Source organism: Heterocephalus glaber, unplaced genomic scaffold, assembly GCF_053883595.1.
Source record: "Heterocephalus glaber isolate CG9 unplaced genomic scaffold, H.glaber_assembly_v1.0 deba00001481, whole genome shotgun sequence".
NCBI classification, from domain to species: Eukaryota; Metazoa; Chordata; class Mammalia; order Rodentia; family Bathyergidae; genus Heterocephalus; species Heterocephalus glaber.
Genome location: NW_028258317.1, coordinates 12,506,313 through 12,523,647, shown reverse-complemented (window position 1 = coordinate 12,523,647; position 17,335 = coordinate 12,506,313). Strand labels below are relative to the sequence as shown.

At 47.1% G+C, this 17,335-nt stretch overlaps 1 protein-coding gene across 1 annotated transcript in view; it reads left to right on the top strand.

Annotated features, from left to right (window-relative positions):
- Positions 1-351: 351 nt before the first annotated feature.
- The window catches only part of Col15a1 (collagen type XV alpha 1 chain), a 101,333-nt gene continuing 84,349 nt past the window's right edge, over positions 352-17,335 (top strand). The window contains exons 1-3 of the mRNA XM_021244521.2: positions 352-418; positions 547-662; positions 746-822. Of these exons, the coding sequence (XP_021100180.2) occupies positions 652-662; positions 746-822 (88 nt within the window). The 5' untranslated portion in view covers positions 352-418; positions 547-651. The remainder of the gene's footprint in view (positions 419-546; positions 663-745; positions 823-17,335) is intronic.

Here is a 17,335-nt window from a genome sequence, read left to right as displayed (position 1 = left end):
ACCAGTGGCTTCACATGGCCTTTGAGGTCTTAGTTATATGTATCACCTATGTTCTGCAAGGACGTGGTCGTTCCTGGGCAGTCAAGGGTCAGGAGGGCATTCTGGCTGTGTGATCTTGGGATATTCACTTCCCTCTCTGAGCCTCAATCTCTTGATCTGTCCTGTAAGGAAATCAGCCTCTGGCAACTGAGGTGAAAGGAGAGTGGCCTGACCGCAGGGAAGCCTGGACAGGGACAAACTTGGTGTGGGGCTGCGTCTGGACTACCCAGAGGGGCGCGCTCCGGCTTTCCTCGCGTGTTACATAAGGCCGGCGGGGGAAGCAGCGGCGTGGAGCGCGCATCCGTAGCGGGGAAAGGGGCGTGGGGACGCTGGCGCGGCCGGGATCCCGGCGGGCGTGAGTGCGCCGCTGCTGCCCAAGGTGGGGTTCCTCGCGCGGGCCGAGCACTGGGCGAGGCGGAGTCGGGTTTCAGAGAGCGGTGCTTCAGGAAGCTGGCAACTCCTAGCCGGGATCCCGCCGCAGCCGAGCGCCGCCTTTGTTCCCTGCAGGCAGGGCGAGTGCGGCGGCCAGTGCGCAGCGGTCCTCGTCCTCCGCGGAGCCGCCTGGTGTGTCCCGTCCTCCGCGCGCCTCCGAGGGCTCCGCAGACCCGCGCGATGGCGCCAAGGTGGGACCCGCTTCCCCTCGCCCGGTCCGCTCCGACCCGTCCGACTCCCGCCTCACCTGCTCTCCCTCTATCGCTTCTTGCAGGAGCAACTGGTGCCGGCGGTTGCTGCTGTCCATTTCTGCGCTCCTGTCCGCTGTCACCCGGACGCGCGCCTCGACAGGTAAGTGACCGGGCCTCAGGGTGGCACCGGCAGGCTCCGCGCCCCGAGGAAGTTGGTTTGGGTGGCGGCGCAGCTGCTATGCGCGCCTCATTCCTGGACATAAAAGGGAGTCCTCGCCGCTCCGTGCGCTCGGCTGTCCTGCTCGCGGCTTCCCCTGGGCAGTGCAAGGCTTCCAGCTGCAAATGGGGTCCCTGTACAGCCGAGGTGTCTGAGCGGGGCGCGGCGCCTCCAGTTGTGGGTAGCGAGGGACTTTGGAAGCACAGTGACAGCCAGCAGCGACGGTCTAAGCGCACTCTGCTCAGCGCTCGGTAAGGGCAGGCCGGGTGACCTAGAGGTACAAAGGTGCTGAAGCATGACCACCAGCCAGGACACCTGCCCACTCGGCACACCAGGAATAACAACTGAATCGCTCCTGTGCTAATTTAGCTCCGAGTTACTGAGGGGATCATGTCCATTGTGGGCAATCGCACCATAGGTGGATGGAAAGAGTTGTGGGCCCAGAGCCTGGGGATCTGGTCTCTTCTATTCTCTGGGCCTCAGTTTCCCCACCAGGACTCCGAGGCTGCTGGCTGAATAGCTATGTCTGAGTTAAAATAGGTCTCTAGTAAGGTCTGAATGTGGATTATGAATTTGACTGGGCTGTGTAAATTTGGACGAAGGATTTCACCTCTCTGTGCCTCAGTTTCCTCATCTGAAAAAGGGGAATAATTAGACTATCTTATCTCCGAAGGATGCTGTGAAGATTAAAGAGAGATTACAATTAATTTTCTTTCCATGTTCCTGACACATACTAGGCACAAAGTAAGAGATAGAAATCACCACTTGATCCTTGCAGTAACTATGTGTGGAAGGCAGTGTGGGATATCACAATGTTGAAATTGGGAGAGGCTTTGGAAGTGGCCAGTCTGAAAACTAAAACTTGAACCCCGGGCCCTAGGCTCCTGTCCTTGCCCAGCCATGCACTCTTGCAGGAGAACCAGGCTCTCTGAATAGCAGCCTCCCACTGACCCCTTTTGGATTTAAGAGATTAGTACACAGCCTCAATCGAAGAAGGGAGTGAATGGGAAGACTGGGGAACAGCCACTGGCCCCCAAAGGAAGCTGGAGACTGAGTGGGTGGCCTTGGTTAACTCTTGGCGTGCTTGATGAAGTCTGGTACCGCCCAGACTTGTCGTCTGGGAAGTAAGACCCAAACGCAGCCAAAGCTTTTCCTGCCAGAGTGTCCAGTCTGGCATTTCTTGCAGATCAAAGGGCAGCTGGGGCATAGTTTTGGCCTTTCACCACCATGGCCCATGGCGGAAAGTTGCAGTTGTATGTATATCGGGCACTGCCAACTCAGCTACAGAGGCAGCTTCAGGTTCTGTGGTCTTCTGTGAACTTTACTGCCACCCCTGCTGCCTCAAAAGGAAGAGGTCTAAGGAAAGCAACTTCAGTGTTTCTCTTTCTTCTGAGTTTGTAGCCTGGCGCCCTGATGTTAGCTCTGGGCTGTTTCTAGGAAGTCCTGTTCCCATCCATAACATAAAAAGGGAGGGCCAGGAAACCCTCAGGAGGGCCATTTACAACTCCGGGTATTCACCTCCCCTGTAGGAATCTGACACGAGTTTCTGGAAATGTGAGCCATCCGGTTTGTGTGCAGTTTAATATGGCTAACGCTTATAAAACACTTTGTATGTTCAGGTGGAGTGTGAACCTGTTTCATTCATCCAACCCTTCCCGTCACTCCAGGAGGTGGGGACTGAGGACTGTGACTGTCACTGTTTTTCAGATGAGCAAACTGAGGTCACATGTCACAAGCCTCCTAAGGGCCTGGGGTAGGATTTGAGCCAGGTAGTCTGACTCCAGCATCCTTGCTGCTAACCATTCTAGAATTCAGTTAGAGGTGCTTTGCAGATAGAAAGGGCTTTAGGGCCCCAAAGCCTCTAGTGAGCCCTGTAAGTGATGCATCATGATCATAACATGAGCCCATTGAATCTGCATGGCACTGTGCAGTTTACAGAGCAGCACTTACCCTCCACTGTGTCCCTGGGTCCACTACCCAGGGGAAGCTCGGAGAGGACATGTGATTGCCTGAAGCTACACAGCTGTTCTGGGTTGATCCAGTTCAGACCTACCTGTCTGTGGTCTCCATAACCAATGCTGCTTCTCCCACAAGGCTGCTGCTGAACTGCCTAAAAAGTCGCTAAGACCAAAGAGCACTGATGTGAGGCAGCAGTGTTCTGAGTCCTTTGTGTGAATTAACCCTCTATCTTCACAACACCCCATTTATTATCCTCTTTCACCGATGAGGAAACTGAGGCACGAAGTCATTTATCCAGAGGCAATTACAGTTTGGAGTTAGAGGGTCTGGTGCCAGAATCTGTGCTCGTAACCACTGTGCTAAACCCTGGAGGCAGGTGGTCTGTAAGTTCTGAGTTTGTTGCATTATTCTTAACAATGTAGCAGTTTCTTAAAAGCTAAACATACACTTACCCTACAATCTAGTGATTCCATTCCTAAATATCTACTTAAGTGAAAGAAAAGCATATATCCACCCAACAACTCCTCCATGAATGGTTATAGCAGCATTCTGCATGACAGCCCAAATGGAAACACATTGCTTCATCTGCTGGTGAAGGGACAAACAAAATGGGGTACATCTTTTCAGTGAAATACTACTCAGCCAGAAAAAAAGATGACATACAGATCTATGCTCAAATATAGTTAAACTTTAAAAACAATAAGCAAAGTGAAAGAAGCCAGACACAGAAAATTATACATTTTTAGAGTTCGTTTGTATGAAATTTCTAAAAAGGCAAAACTACAGAAATAGAACACATCAGTGGTTGCTTGGGCCAGGGATAGAAGCAGGGAGTGATTGCAAATGGGAGGGGACTTTCTGGGGAATATTTTAGGGCTGGACTGTGCAACTATAAATTTACTAAAATTCATCTAACTGTACACCTACACTGGTTGAATTTCATGGACTGTATGCTGTACTTCAGCAAAGCTGTTTATGAAAACAAAAGCATGCATTTTCCCAGGGCACGAGGGCTCCAGATCAGGCAGGGCATCCTGGTGGAGTCACTAGCCAGCCTGACATAGAGCTGCCTCACAGCTTGGTGCTCACAAGCTGCCCGTCCCTGGACAAACAGGTCCTGAGATCCAGCCAGGTCCACCTGCATGCACCTCCACGACTCCACCTTTACTGTCCCTCGTGTTTCTCCAGGGATGGCACTGTGGGCCTGAGCAAGGATCTCCTTGTTGGCATGGAGCACAGCCATATGATAATTTGCAGATAATGGAGCTGTTGAAAAGCAGATCTTTGTCAGCTTCTTGATATTCTTCCTCACAGCCCCCACCAAAAAATATTTTAAGCACTGGGAAATGTGCGTTTTACCACTTCTTCCCTCTGTGAACTGAAGTGAGTCACTTTCCCCTTTCTGAGCCTCAGTTTTCCCATCTATAAAATGAGGAGGTAAGATTAACTGTGTTCCTCCTCGTTTAAAACACTGGGAAACAAAAACAATGTTTATGTAGCTTGAGGTTTAATTATTCCACATAGTTGAGTTCCAACAAATACAGACTGGGCAGGGACAGAAAGGAGTTGGACACAGAACTGCCTAAGGGCTCCTCATAGTTCATGGAGGAGGCCAAGTTCTCAGGCAATCTCAGTGATGCAGTTTTCCTGCAGCACTTCTTACCCAGTATTCATCGTGTCCCTCTTGTAGCCAGTCCCATACTCTGAACGAGACTCCTGTCAATGAGGTGTCCCTTTCGTGGCCCTTGTGGCCCTAATGGGGGGGTGGGTCAGTGGCTGCAGGAAGCATTGCCCCTTCCTGACTCTGATTTCACAGTGTCATTAGAACATAGTACCTGCTGTTTGGAAAGCTAAGTGGCTATTCCTGAGACAGGGGTGGTATTGTTATAATTTTTTCCTGCTAATAAAGTGCTGAGCGTGCAAGTTATTCAAACTGATTTATTATGAAATATCACACCCACTCAGTAGAGGGCCTGCTGAAAGGATAGCCCAGCAGTTTATCCTGGAGCAGAGGCCCTGTACCCCAGGTCAGGAATAGGCCAGCCCCCAAGCTCCGTTCCCCTCTGCGCTGCAGTCATTCCCTCCCTCCTCTCAGAGGTAAGCATTACCTTGACTTTCATAGTTACCACTTCCTTGCATTTTCCAAATAACTTTACTACTGAGGTACGGTTCCTTAAATTCTGAAGCTCTGTTTGATTCGATTTTGAACTTCTTGCATGCAGGATATTTTCTTCGGTATCTGGTTTCTTCATGGAATATTATGTTTTTGAGATGTAGTCATGTTGCTGTGTGTGGCTGCAGTTGGTTCATTTCCATGGTTGTCTAATACAGTATTCCATTGTGTGAATATGTCAAATATTGTCTAATCCTTTTTTCCCCAGCCACATTTGGGTTAGTGTTTTCGGCAGTGTGGCTCTCCATGCACATGTACGTGGAATTAAATTCTTGTTCTGTGACAAGGAGCAGAGTCCTAGGTCATGGGGTGGGTCCCCCATAAATGGTCAGGAGAGTCCCCCTTTCTTCCTGCTCTTCCCAGCCCTTGATCTTGTCACCAAATGCAATTTCTGCATTTCTGATGGGTGCATATTAGAATCTTACTGCAGTCCTAATCAGCACATTCGTGATTATCAATTAAGTTGAACACCTTTTCATTTGCTTATGGACCATTTGCATGTCCTGTGTTACATTTCTGTTGAGGTAAAATTCTTATTTCATAAAGCTGACCATTTTGAAGTGTATAGTTTATTGGCATTTAGTACATTTGTGCAATCACCATTTCTACTTCCAAAACATTTTTGTCACCCCCAAAGGAAGCTCCACACCCATTTAGCAGTCATTCTCCCATCTCCCCCACCCCTACCTCTTGCAACCACTAGACTACTGTCTATCCTTATGGACTTGCCTATTCTGCATATTCATACAAATGGACTCATATAGCATGTGACTCCTCGTGTCTGGCTTCTTCCATTTAAAATAATGGTTCATGGTTCATCCATGTTGTATAATGTATCAGTACTTCACTCCTTTTTATGACTGCATACTATTCCATTGTATGGATAGACCACATTTTGTTTTTCCATTCATTTGTTGATGGACATTTGGGCTTTTCCTACATTTCGGTGATTGTAAACAGTGCTGCTAAGAACATTTGTGTACAAGGATCTGTTTGAGTAGCTGTTTTTTCAAAAAATTCTTTTAGATATATACCTGGGAGTGGAGTTTCTGATTCATATGTCAACTCTTATGTTTAAGTTTTTGAGGAATTCCCAAACTATTTTCCACCATGGCTATACCATTTTACATTCCCACCAGCAGTATATCAGGTGTCATTTTCCCACATAGCACTAATATTTGTCATTTCAGGTTTGTAGCCCTCTCGTGTGTATGTGTGTGTGTGTGTGTGTGTGTGTGTGTGTGTGGGTGTGGTATATCATTGTAGTTTTGATTTACATTCTCTCATGACCAGTGACACCAAGCATCTTTTCAAGTGCTTGCTGGCCATTTGTGTATCTTCTTTGAATAAAGCCTGATTTAAATCAAAGCATAAGTGAGCAGTTCAGGATTTTCCTCTGATGACATCCCTGTGCTCTCTGGCAGTCTGATGTGCTTTCCTGCATGACAGAGAAGTGGGTAGGAGTCAAACCTGAGATTTCACGTCATTGGCCTCTGGTCTCCATCTCCCAAAGTGCGATTGTCCCGAGTTGACTACTTGGATCTTCTGGCCATTTTGCCATTATTATAAATAGTGCTGCTGGGAACATCTTCAGACAAATGGACTTTGTTTTCTTTTTGGGTAATTTCCTTTGGCTATAGTTCCCCAAGTGGACTCACCCACCAAGTTGGATACTTCTTATTATATATTTGGAAGACTCTTTCTTAGATAACAATTTAATCATGCCACTCCCTAGTTTAATTACCCTGCTGGGCTTTCACTGTACCCCTGATGGGGTCATGCCTTTATCCTCAGAGGGCTGGGTCTCTCCTCATGAGCACAGAGCCCCTCTTGGGTTCACACCAAACCGGTGGCAAGCTTCTGAAAGAGGCATGTGATGCCTGACCTTTGTGCCTTCAGCCCAGGCCAGGTCCTTTTTGAATATGCCTTTCCTGGAGTCTACCTGGCGACCCCTATTTGTCCTGTAGGATTCTGCTCTGGGAAGCCTCCCTCCCTCCCAGGCATATTGAGAGTCTCTCAGTCACAGGGTTACCTGGGTTGGGCATGGTGGCCATTGATTCATCCTTTGTGTCCTCTGCTGCATGGGAGCAGGGACTGAGCTTGTCCAGCTCTGCACCCCAGAACCTAGCACAGGCCTGGCACAAAGTGGGCGCTCAGTAAACTTTCTCACTGAATCAAAGAAGAAAGAGTGGGCTGGTCTAGCCTGTGGTCCAGTGTACCAACTTACCATGTTCTCTGTGATATGTGAGTCAACCCACTTCTGCTATGGCTCTGCTAACTGTAGAGTGGCCATGGCTGAGTAATCAAAGAAAACGAGGGGGCTTCTAGTTCTCTTTTACAACTAGGAAGGCTAGAATTTACATTGGTGTTATTTTGCTCTCTATTATATTAATTGTATAAGCAGTTTATTTTCTAGCTTATCTACATTCATCTTATTTCTGATAGCTTCTTAATGATTTAAATTTAGTTCTATAATCTCTATGCTACCAGTCACTTTCTTGTGCTTGTGTGTGTATGTGTGTGTGTGTGTGTGTGTGTTTAAATCCATATAGCCTTGAAATCATTGTTGCATAATGTGTTTTAAAGTCTGATAAGGGAAGTAACTCCTGCCTCTTTCATGAAACCATTAGTTTTTTAATATAGATTGGTTTATCAGATAATTTCCTCATGGTGCGATTAGGTACTAGGAGAGTACTAGTGGTGGTAGGTAGCTGAAGGTTGTAAAAAGGGAAGCAACTTACACAAAACTCAATGTAGATGTTAATGTGCCTGAGTAGAATGGATACACAAACAAGGCTTCAAAGTCAGAGCACCAGATTGTCGGGAGCAACGCTACATAATTTTAGGGAAAACTCATTTGGTTAGCCTAGTTCTCCTGCCTACAGCCCAGCTATGGAATTCCGAGATATAATTCCATTTTGGCCTCTGGTCACAAAAGAGACCTCAATGATCTGGTGATGCTGTGATTCTCCAGGACAAGAAACATCCTGGGAGCTGAAAACATCCTGGGAGGAACAAACATCTACTCAGTTCCTCATTGTTCTTGGATTGTTACATCTTGTTTATGCGAATGTACTGAACTCTCTGCAAGTCATTTGTTACATTTGTTTCTCCCGATGTACTGAATAAAAGGTGCGGTAAGCTGGGGGCTTTTATCTTTGCCTCCCAGAGCAGCACTGATCAGACCCAAAGCTCAGCTTCTCAAAGTCTCATTTTTCTACCCTTCCTGTAATTCGCCGTGTACTGCCATGGCTCGCAGGAGACTAGGACTTACTGCAGAGATTCTGGTAATGTCCCCTTTCCCTGTTCCCTGCACCAGATCATGGTGCCTGAGCTACATCGGTCAATGAAGAGTCCAGAGAACTAGATGGCATCAGAGGTGTTTAGAGGAGCCAGGTTTGTTGAACACCCTCCTCTGCTCCACCCCAAATGGAGACAATGAGAGGGAAGAGAGGGGAGGGGAGGGGAGGGAAAGGGAGGAGGTTTGGGAGAGAGACAATATCCAGTGTCTAGGTTGAGAGCCTGGAAGAAAATCCAGATCGCTTCCTGGGCAGCATTTAATGAGGGATACATGGGCTCAGGTCACCTAATAAGTGCAGCCCACTCATTCCCGTCAGAACCCAAGTCAACTCATCCAAACTCAAGCCAGTCCAGTCTAGCTCAACTCAACCAGCCTAACCCAGACCTATCCAGTTCATATGCTGAAGACTGGACAGGATACAAAACTGTTCTGAGGATGTGATGTCTTCCTGCATTTGTTGGCAGCCTGTTCTCCTGGGAGTAATGGGTTAGCTAAAGAGCTGCACTGGACCCAGTGCCCATCCTGGAGGGACTCACAAGACAGTGAAGGTGGGCGTGCAGCTGCTGGCTTGAGTGCTAAGCAGCTTGTCCTGAGTGTCCCCATGCAGTGCAAATAAGCCTGGCTAATGCATAAACTTCCACCACAGATGAGGGAGACAGAGGGATGTAAGCAGCCTTGAAAGAGGAAATTTTTTTCAAAATAAAATTTAAAAGTTTCATAATAAAAATAACATATAATCATTATGAAAACCTAGGGCAAAAAATGACCAGAAAAATACAATTTATAAAGACTACATATTATGTCATGACTCAGACATAAACCCCACTAACATTTGGCAGGCTATTTTTCAAATTTAATTTCCATGCCTAAACTTATATTAGAATACGAACAGATCATTTTGTACGTTGTATTTTGTTGATTGGTTTTCTTATTTTAACAATCATCTAGAGAGACACTTCTCTGGAGTGTTAAATATTTTTTGTAATTGAAATAGTATTTCATTGTATGGATGTCCTGTAGTTAAATTAGTTGTTTTTAGGCCTTTGGGCTTCTTTTAATTTTTCACTATTGGGATGAGCACATTCTTACAGTTCTGTATTTGACTTTTACTGCAGTTACTTCCTAACACAAATTCCTAAAACAAATTACTGGGGTCTAGAGCATGCCCATTTCTAAGGCTTCAGTTGAATTCCTTGAAAGGCAGTGGTAATTCACACTCCAAATGCCTTCTTCCCCCTGCATTTGCCTGTGGCTACCTCTTGTTTAATTCAAAAGGAGAAATTAATAGCAGCTAAAGGGACAGTACCTGGATTGCCTCTCCACATGGAAGCCTTAGTTGAATGAAGCCGGGAATGCCTTCCTTTCCCCACCCCCATTCACTTACTCACTGTGTAGCCCAAACTAGCCTTGAACTCATGGCAATCCTTCTTGCCTTGGCCTCCCCAGTACAGAGATTATAGGCCTGGGCCACCATGGTTGCCTGTTCCTTGTATTTCTTATCTGTAAATTAGAACAGTAATTCCTACTGAAGAGGATTATTGAGATGAGCCTCAGACTTAACATTGGTGACCAGTTCAGTGCCTCTTTATTTCCCTGTTTCCACAGCGCTGTGGGTTCCTTGAGGGAAAGAACTCTGTTTTATTTATCCATGTTTCCCCAGCATCTGACATAGCACCAAATGGACACAATGAACATTTGACTGTGTTAATGAATGAATCATTCAAAGTCTGAGACCATGGTGATCTTCGTGAAAACCCTGCATTATGAACCCTTGACCATGACAGTCTATGTGTAGCTCCAGGGTCGACCACCCTGCTACCATCCACTGTAATGGCTGATGGGGAGCAGGGAGGGGTGAGAGGGGGATTCACCTAACAGGTACATCAGGAATAGAAGATATTCATGAAAATAAAGTAAGGTAGGCTTTCCCAGGGCTGGGAAGTTATAACCATTCCATCCACTGGAACAGAGCTGCAGAGATCTTGGCTGGTGACAGAATGAAATTAAATTCATGCAGTTCCATCAGTTCACATCAGATTTCCCTCTAGAATTGGCTCAGTGGGCTGCTTCTCTACCTCCAGTCACACTGTCTTACTCCTGACTGGCCCTGTCTTTATTGTGCAGCCCAGAGAGGGAACGTGAATATCTCCAGATCATGGTGCAAGTTGGTCGCAGAGTCAGCCAAAAATGGGGTTTCCTGGCCCCTAGGCCAGTGATGTGGTGCACAGAGCTTCCCATGAAGAAGAATGTGATGTGTGCTGATAATTATACTGTAGTGCTTCTTGTGTTTTAAATATAAACTTCAGTTATGTGTATGTGGGTTTTCATATAAAATGGTATGTAGATGTACCTATTTTGTGTATTTAATGTATCCAACACTCACAACAGCCCTGTGAAATGGACTTCAGTGACAATTTGCCCTCAGCACACACGCCTGTGTCTTGCTTCTGTTCTCTCCTCTGCGTAACCCATCCCCCATGTCACAGCCTCAGCAATCTTCTAATTTCCGGCTACTCAACTGTGGTCCACCGGCAGCCTCAGCATCACCAAGCAACTTGGTAGAAATGCACACTCTCTTGCCTCACCCCAAATTCAGTAAACCAGAATCTACATTTTAAGGAGTTCACTGGTGATTCATGTATACAGTGAAGCTTCCACTAGCTCTGATTATGTTGACCCTGCTCCACATTCTGCCCATGAAAACCACCTGTGGTGTGTAGAGTAATGGCTTTCCAAAGGGTCCACATCCTAACTCCTAGGACCTGTGCCACATTAGGCTTTATGGCAAAGGGATACAGATGGAATTAAGGTTGGTACGCAACTGACCCCTAAAGAAGGAGATGATCCTAGATTATCAGGTGGGGGCCAGTGTCATCACAAGCATCCTTCACATGGAAGAGGGAAGCAGAAGAGATCAGAATGAAGGGGCATGAGAAGGACTTGAGCGGCCTTATTTGCTGGCGTTGAAGATGGCAGAAGGGGCCACAAGCCAAGGAATGGGAAGAGCATCTAGAAGCTAGCAACAGCAACAGGAGATTTTTTTATCCTTAAAGCTTTTAGAAAAAAGTGCAGTCTGTTAATACCTTGATTTTTATCCCAGTGAGGCCCTGGAGACTAGACTTCTAATCTCCAGAACTGTAAGATAATAAATTTATGTTGATCTAAGCCACTGAATTTGTGGTAACTAATTATAATAGCAATTGAGGACAGATATAGCACTCTACTCCTTAGCATGGCATTTGAGGCCCTAGAAGTCCCACTAAGTGCTGTTCTGACCTCATCTCTCCGAATGCATATCTGTCTCACACCAGAAGGACCTGCAGGATGGCTGGTGTGTGTGTGGGACTGTTACTCCTTGTATCCCCAGCACCTAGCCCTGGGCTTACCTATGGGTCAGGCTCAGGCAATGCTTGTTGAGGGAATAATCCATGGAACCCAGATACTTTCAGGTCATTCCTAGCTAAGGACGGCCCTGAGCTCTTCAGGCAACTATGGCCACAGGAAGGGCTGTGGCAGAAATCACCCAGAGCCTGTGTTTTGACATCTATTTGCTCTTTTGTGTTGGGCAAATTTCCATACCTCTTTGGGCCTCAGTTTCTCTATCTGGAAAATGAAGGGGTCAAATCAGGTGAACCTTAAAATTACTGTTAGGAAGAAAGTTCTGGATGTCTGAGTTCAGTTTGGCTGAACTTGGAGGCAGACGGGCAGTGATTCAACTCGGCAGTGTTCATCCCTGGTCCTGTCCTGCTGAGCACGTCCCTCCCTGACAGCCCATTCATGAGTTGGGACACAAAACTGCCCAACAACTGTGTATATTTGGTACCAAACAAGAGACTACAGCTGCCCTGTCTAGTTAAAATGCCAAATTACTCACTCTCCTCCAGAAAGAAAAAAGGTGGGGGTGGGGCAAAGGGATAAGAAACCATTTCTCACTGCAGAGTTTTTCCATGTGACACATTTTCTAATTTTATTTCAGGTTCAACTGTCTACAGTAAGTGGCTCCTTTTCAGTATTTCCCCACCCTTTTAGGATATGAGCTTCCAGTTTAAGAAATGGAATCGTGTTTGTTTAATATTTGTAACTGAGCTGATATTAAATCACAACTGGATGTCTTCATTTTCTCTGGTCTGAGATTTCAGCCCTGGCTTAATGGTCAGGATTCCTGGTTCCAAGGCTGGCTGTGGAGTTTGATCAGTCGTTTCTGCCCTGTGAATGAAGATACTTACTGTGCAAAGCGGGGGAAGGCTGGCTCATCACAGACATGGTGTGGTTGGATTGGAAAAAAGTATTTTGCTAGGTCCTTTATTTTTTTCCCCTTCACTTCCTGTCCTGTCCCTTTTTTCTTTTTACCCAGTACTGGGGATTGAACCCAAGACCTTTGCAGTGAGCAATATCCCCATTCCTTTAAAAGAATTTTTATTTTGAGACAGTCTCACTAAAATGCCCAGGGTGAGCTCAAATTCATGATCCTCCTGCCTCAGCCTCCCATAGTGCTGGAATAACAAGTATGTGCCACCATGCCTGGCTTCGTGGGTTGATCTCCAGGGGTGATCCTAAGAGTTGTCATGTGTGGGCCTGGGTTAGAATTGGGTGTATCTGAGTTTATGTCTGCCACTCTGCACTGCGGCTCCAGCGTGTGGAATGGCTGAGGCATTTTTAGCATCTGGACAAGGACTGCATCTTTGTTTCAAAGTGCCCCTGAGTGTCTTTTGCACACATTCTCTCCCTGGCACCCCTTGCCCCACCCGGTTCGGGCCTGTGGCACATCTCTAATGGAGGGTTGCAGCTGCTGCCTTACCAGTTAGGACCTCCCCTCTCTGACCTCTGCCACATCTTCCCGCTGTAAACAGAGTGGCTTGTCTAAAACACGGGTCTAATCATGTTGTGTCCCCTCTTCAAACCCTTCTTTGCTTTCCATTGCAGCATGGTAAGCTCCAAGATTCTTGGGCTGGAACAAGGCCTTTTCTCCCCTCACATCCCTCCCTCTGCCCTGGCTCCAGCTACACTGAGCTACTCGCTAGTCTCTGAATTTACCAGGCACATTCCCTTCACATCCTCACTAGCCTTTTCTCCTGTAGAGACTTACTGTGAAACTGGGTTCCTTGAATCAGCAGCATTGGCATCACCAGAATGCGTGTTAGGAAGGCAGGGTCCTAGCTCTTGCCCAGACCTGTAGCATCAGAGTGTCCTGTAGCTGCCCCCAGTGATGGATGAGATGCCGAAGTGTGCGCTGCAATGCTTGATGGCATGGGTGAGGGTGGGCCATGGCATCAGACAGAGCTGGTTTGGTTCCAGGCTCTGAATGTACGAGCTGATGAATTTGGGTGATTGACTGATGTTCTTGAAGTCTCAGCTTCTTCATCCACAAGAGTGTTGATGATAATAGTGCCTATCTCAGACTTCCTGTGACCAGTAAATAAAATAGTGTCCCCCAAACTCAGCAGAGTGCCAGGCATGTGGTAAGCCCCCAATAAAGGGTAATGGTCGTTGTGACCAAGTTCAATCTCGCTGTTACTGATGTCATCCCTAAGCTCTCCTGTGGCTTCACTCTGCATCGGTAATACCTGGTTCATTCCATCAGCGGTCGGAATTTTCATTTGCAGGCCCATCTTACCAAGGACCAGAATGGCCAGGACAATGTCATTCACCTTTGGAGGTTAGAATCATTGATGGAGGGAGATAACCGTAATCTGATGTGGGAAAGGTGAAACATAGCTAATCAGGGCTTTTCAAGGTGTGTAGGGAGCATAGAATGAATCTCAAAATTTCCGGTTGTGGTAGAGATGTCCATTCTGCCTGTGGTCACCTGGTTGTTTTTCATTCATCTATTTGTTTACTCACTTTTACCTAATAAACATTTACTGACCACCTACTGGCTACAAGGCAGTGTGTGATGAGCTGGGTATGAAATGATGAAGACACGGAGCTTTCCCTCTAATGGGGGAAGTTAACACTAAATGAAGATTTGCACAATGAAACTCAACATTTTGAGTGGCAAATGGTGCTATGAAGAAGTAAGAGGAGTCTCAATGGACATCTGATCTGTACTGGTGTGTTGGGAGAGTCTCCCAACAGTGACGTTTAAGATGAAATCAGTGGGGTGAATAGGGAAGGGAGTAGGGCTGGCAGGTTGGAAGAGGAATAGAATATTCCAGATAGAAGGAACAGGATGAGGGCTGAGGCAGCTTTTGAGCAGTCAGACACGGAGGGGAGGGAAAGGGGCTGGTCTCTGGGGGGAAAGTGGAAGCTCTGTCTAGTGGCTGCTTTCCTTAGCCTGGCCCTGGGGGCTGTGGTCCCTTGGGACTCATGTGGCACTTAATAGCCCAGGGTGCACCAGCAGCTGAGGGCCTTTGGTGCAGGTGGGCTCTGCTACCTGGCCTGGTTCTGCCTCTCGCTTTTGGAGAGTGAATTGGTTCCTGGTGAGGGTAAAGGGGCTTCCACCTCTGTTGCTCAAGGGAAGCCACTTTCAGAGACTTGCAAGTTGGGACACAGGGTCACGGGGAGATCCCTGAGCCAGTGCTAGAAGCCCTTGACCACATAGAGCCTCTCAGGCCATCCCAGCTGCCTGGCCAAGCGGTGGGGGAGGGTGAGTAAGGAAAGCGTCTGCCTTGGGCAGGGAGGCTCAGTCAGTCTTGGCCCTGCAAAGTGGCCTCCTGGCTGTCCCACGATGGACTAGGATCAGCTTTGACATGATTGCTTTTTACTCTGTCTCTCTCTGGATCTCTGTATTAAGAACGTGCATCCATAAACACAATGCAGAATGCTCTTGCCAAGAAAGAGAAATGAGGTCTTGAGAGGAGTATCTGGGGTGGGAAGGCTTTAGATATTTGAAGCTGGTGGTGTGTGGGGGTGTGGTTCCTTCAGAAATAGTTGGACCAGTGGGATGAGCATGGTGTGTTGCCCTTCTCCTATCCCTGCTCCTGCCCCAGCCACCCCTTCAGAGACCTGCTTCTCAAACGTGGCTGTGCTTGCGGTTCTTGGCTGTGTGACAGCAGCCTGCAAAGAGCCACACTGTTTATTTCCTAGAGCATCTACTCAGTGGTTGGTGAGTTGGGGCAAGGAGACCAGTAACAACTGGAAAATTATTGAGAATGTTTTTACATTATTAAAAGAAACAAACACATGTGTTATGGAGTGGGAACTTGTGCACTTTAAAGCAGAAGACTTTAATTCAATTTCCAAGTTCCTGCGGGCCTCTTTGGCTAGGCTCAGGCCTGCAGGTAAGGGTTCCCTCTCTTTGATGATAAGATGCTTTGGTGGAGATGGTACTGTATATAGATTTGAGGTCCTTAAATTATGGAAGAGGCTCAGAATTATTGCAAATGGTGGCAAAATCAATTCTTTAAATGCTCTCTCTGTTGACAGACAGCTGACACACGAGCATGGAGGAAGTTGTTCATGTTTGATATTAACACCATCACTGCCTTCCCGAGCTCTGGTACTAAAACTGTCAGCTCCAAGAGGGAAGGTACTTGAATGGTGCCTGACATACAGCAGGTGCTTCATAAATGCTTGCTGTGTGAACAGCAGCATGTTTCTGTTGATGGCTTGGGGAAGCTTGCCCTTCTTGATCTGTGTTTACCTTTCCAGGAATAAATGTGTGGGGCTGCCCTAGCCTGGGAAGTTTGGGTGGAATGTGAAGAATGCTGCTCATGCATATGTATGTGGGAGACTGGCCAGTCATGTTCAAGTTCAAGATTTCTAAGAATTGCCCTTTGGAGGCAGCCTCCTACCCAGTGTAGTCCAGGCTGCATAGTGGCTCCTTGTGGGCGAAGGCACAGTTCACCATTCATGTACCTTGCATAGCTCACTTCTTTTCTGTCACTGCCATCAGAACCCCCTGGGAACTTAAGGATAGAAAATACTGGACTTTGAAGATCATTTGTTTGAGCTCTCAAATGACAAACAGATGAAGATCCAAAGAGAAAGGAACTTGTTAACATGAATAGTTCTAGAACTGGGTCTAGACTTCTGTCTCTTGGCTACAAGAGTCACCACCCTGAAATTGCTGAGTGCAGCTTCATCATGGGTGTGTTGTCAGTCTTACCCCTCCTCGGTTTCTGGGAGTGGTGCTGTCATCCTGGCAGTGTATGACTAGGAGCTAAGGTTTGGGATCATCAGATGGACTCCAAATCCCAGTTCTGTCACGTATTGGCTTGTGATCCAGGGACTTGTCCAGAAGGAGCATTGATTTCCTCACTTGAACAGAAGGGTGCTTCTCCCTGCGATGAGGGTGCAGGCATATGAGACCCTTGCAGGGATGCTGAAAGCTGAAGGTAGAGCTGAGGACAGCAGGTGTTCAGTCACACAAGCTCTCCCCAGATTCCAAGACCTGGGCCTCATTCTCCAGAGATTCTGATTGGAATGAGGACCACACACCAGCACTTTGAAGTCCCACAAGGTTAATGAACCATACCCAGCCAAGACTAAAGAGCTCATCCTAGACCCTCCGTGCTGTGGACCAGGGCCATGTCTGTTTTGTTCAGCCTGAGTCTCCAGCACTAACAGCGGCAGGCACATGGTCATTAGTGCTTGGAAATTATTTGTGAATCTGTGCATAAAAGAGTGAAATGTACAGAAATGAATAGGATGTCCTAGGCACCTGACAATCACTTTGCACTGCAACACTGAGACCTGGTTATTGCCACCTCTCTGCCCAGATAAGGAGATTTAGGCTCATAGAAGTTGAAGAACCTTCACAAGGTCATCTGGCTAGTAAGTGGTAGAGTAGGAAGTTGCTTGCAGTTTCTCTGGTGCTTAATTCTATGTCTTTTTCCCTGCCCCAAGCTGGGGAAGGCTGGTCTTTCTCAGGTCCCTCCAAGGTCGCCCCCTCCCTACTCAGCTTCTGGTCTCCATTTATGAGTTGTTTCCTGGGTTGTCTCCTTGGAAGGTCTGAGTCCCTCACATGATTCTGGAGGCCACAGGGTTTTCCTCCAGCAGACATTTAGGGACCACCAAGCTGTACTTCCGTTTGCATCAAACAAGAGTCAGCCTATTTCAAATATGACTTCAGGGTCAACATC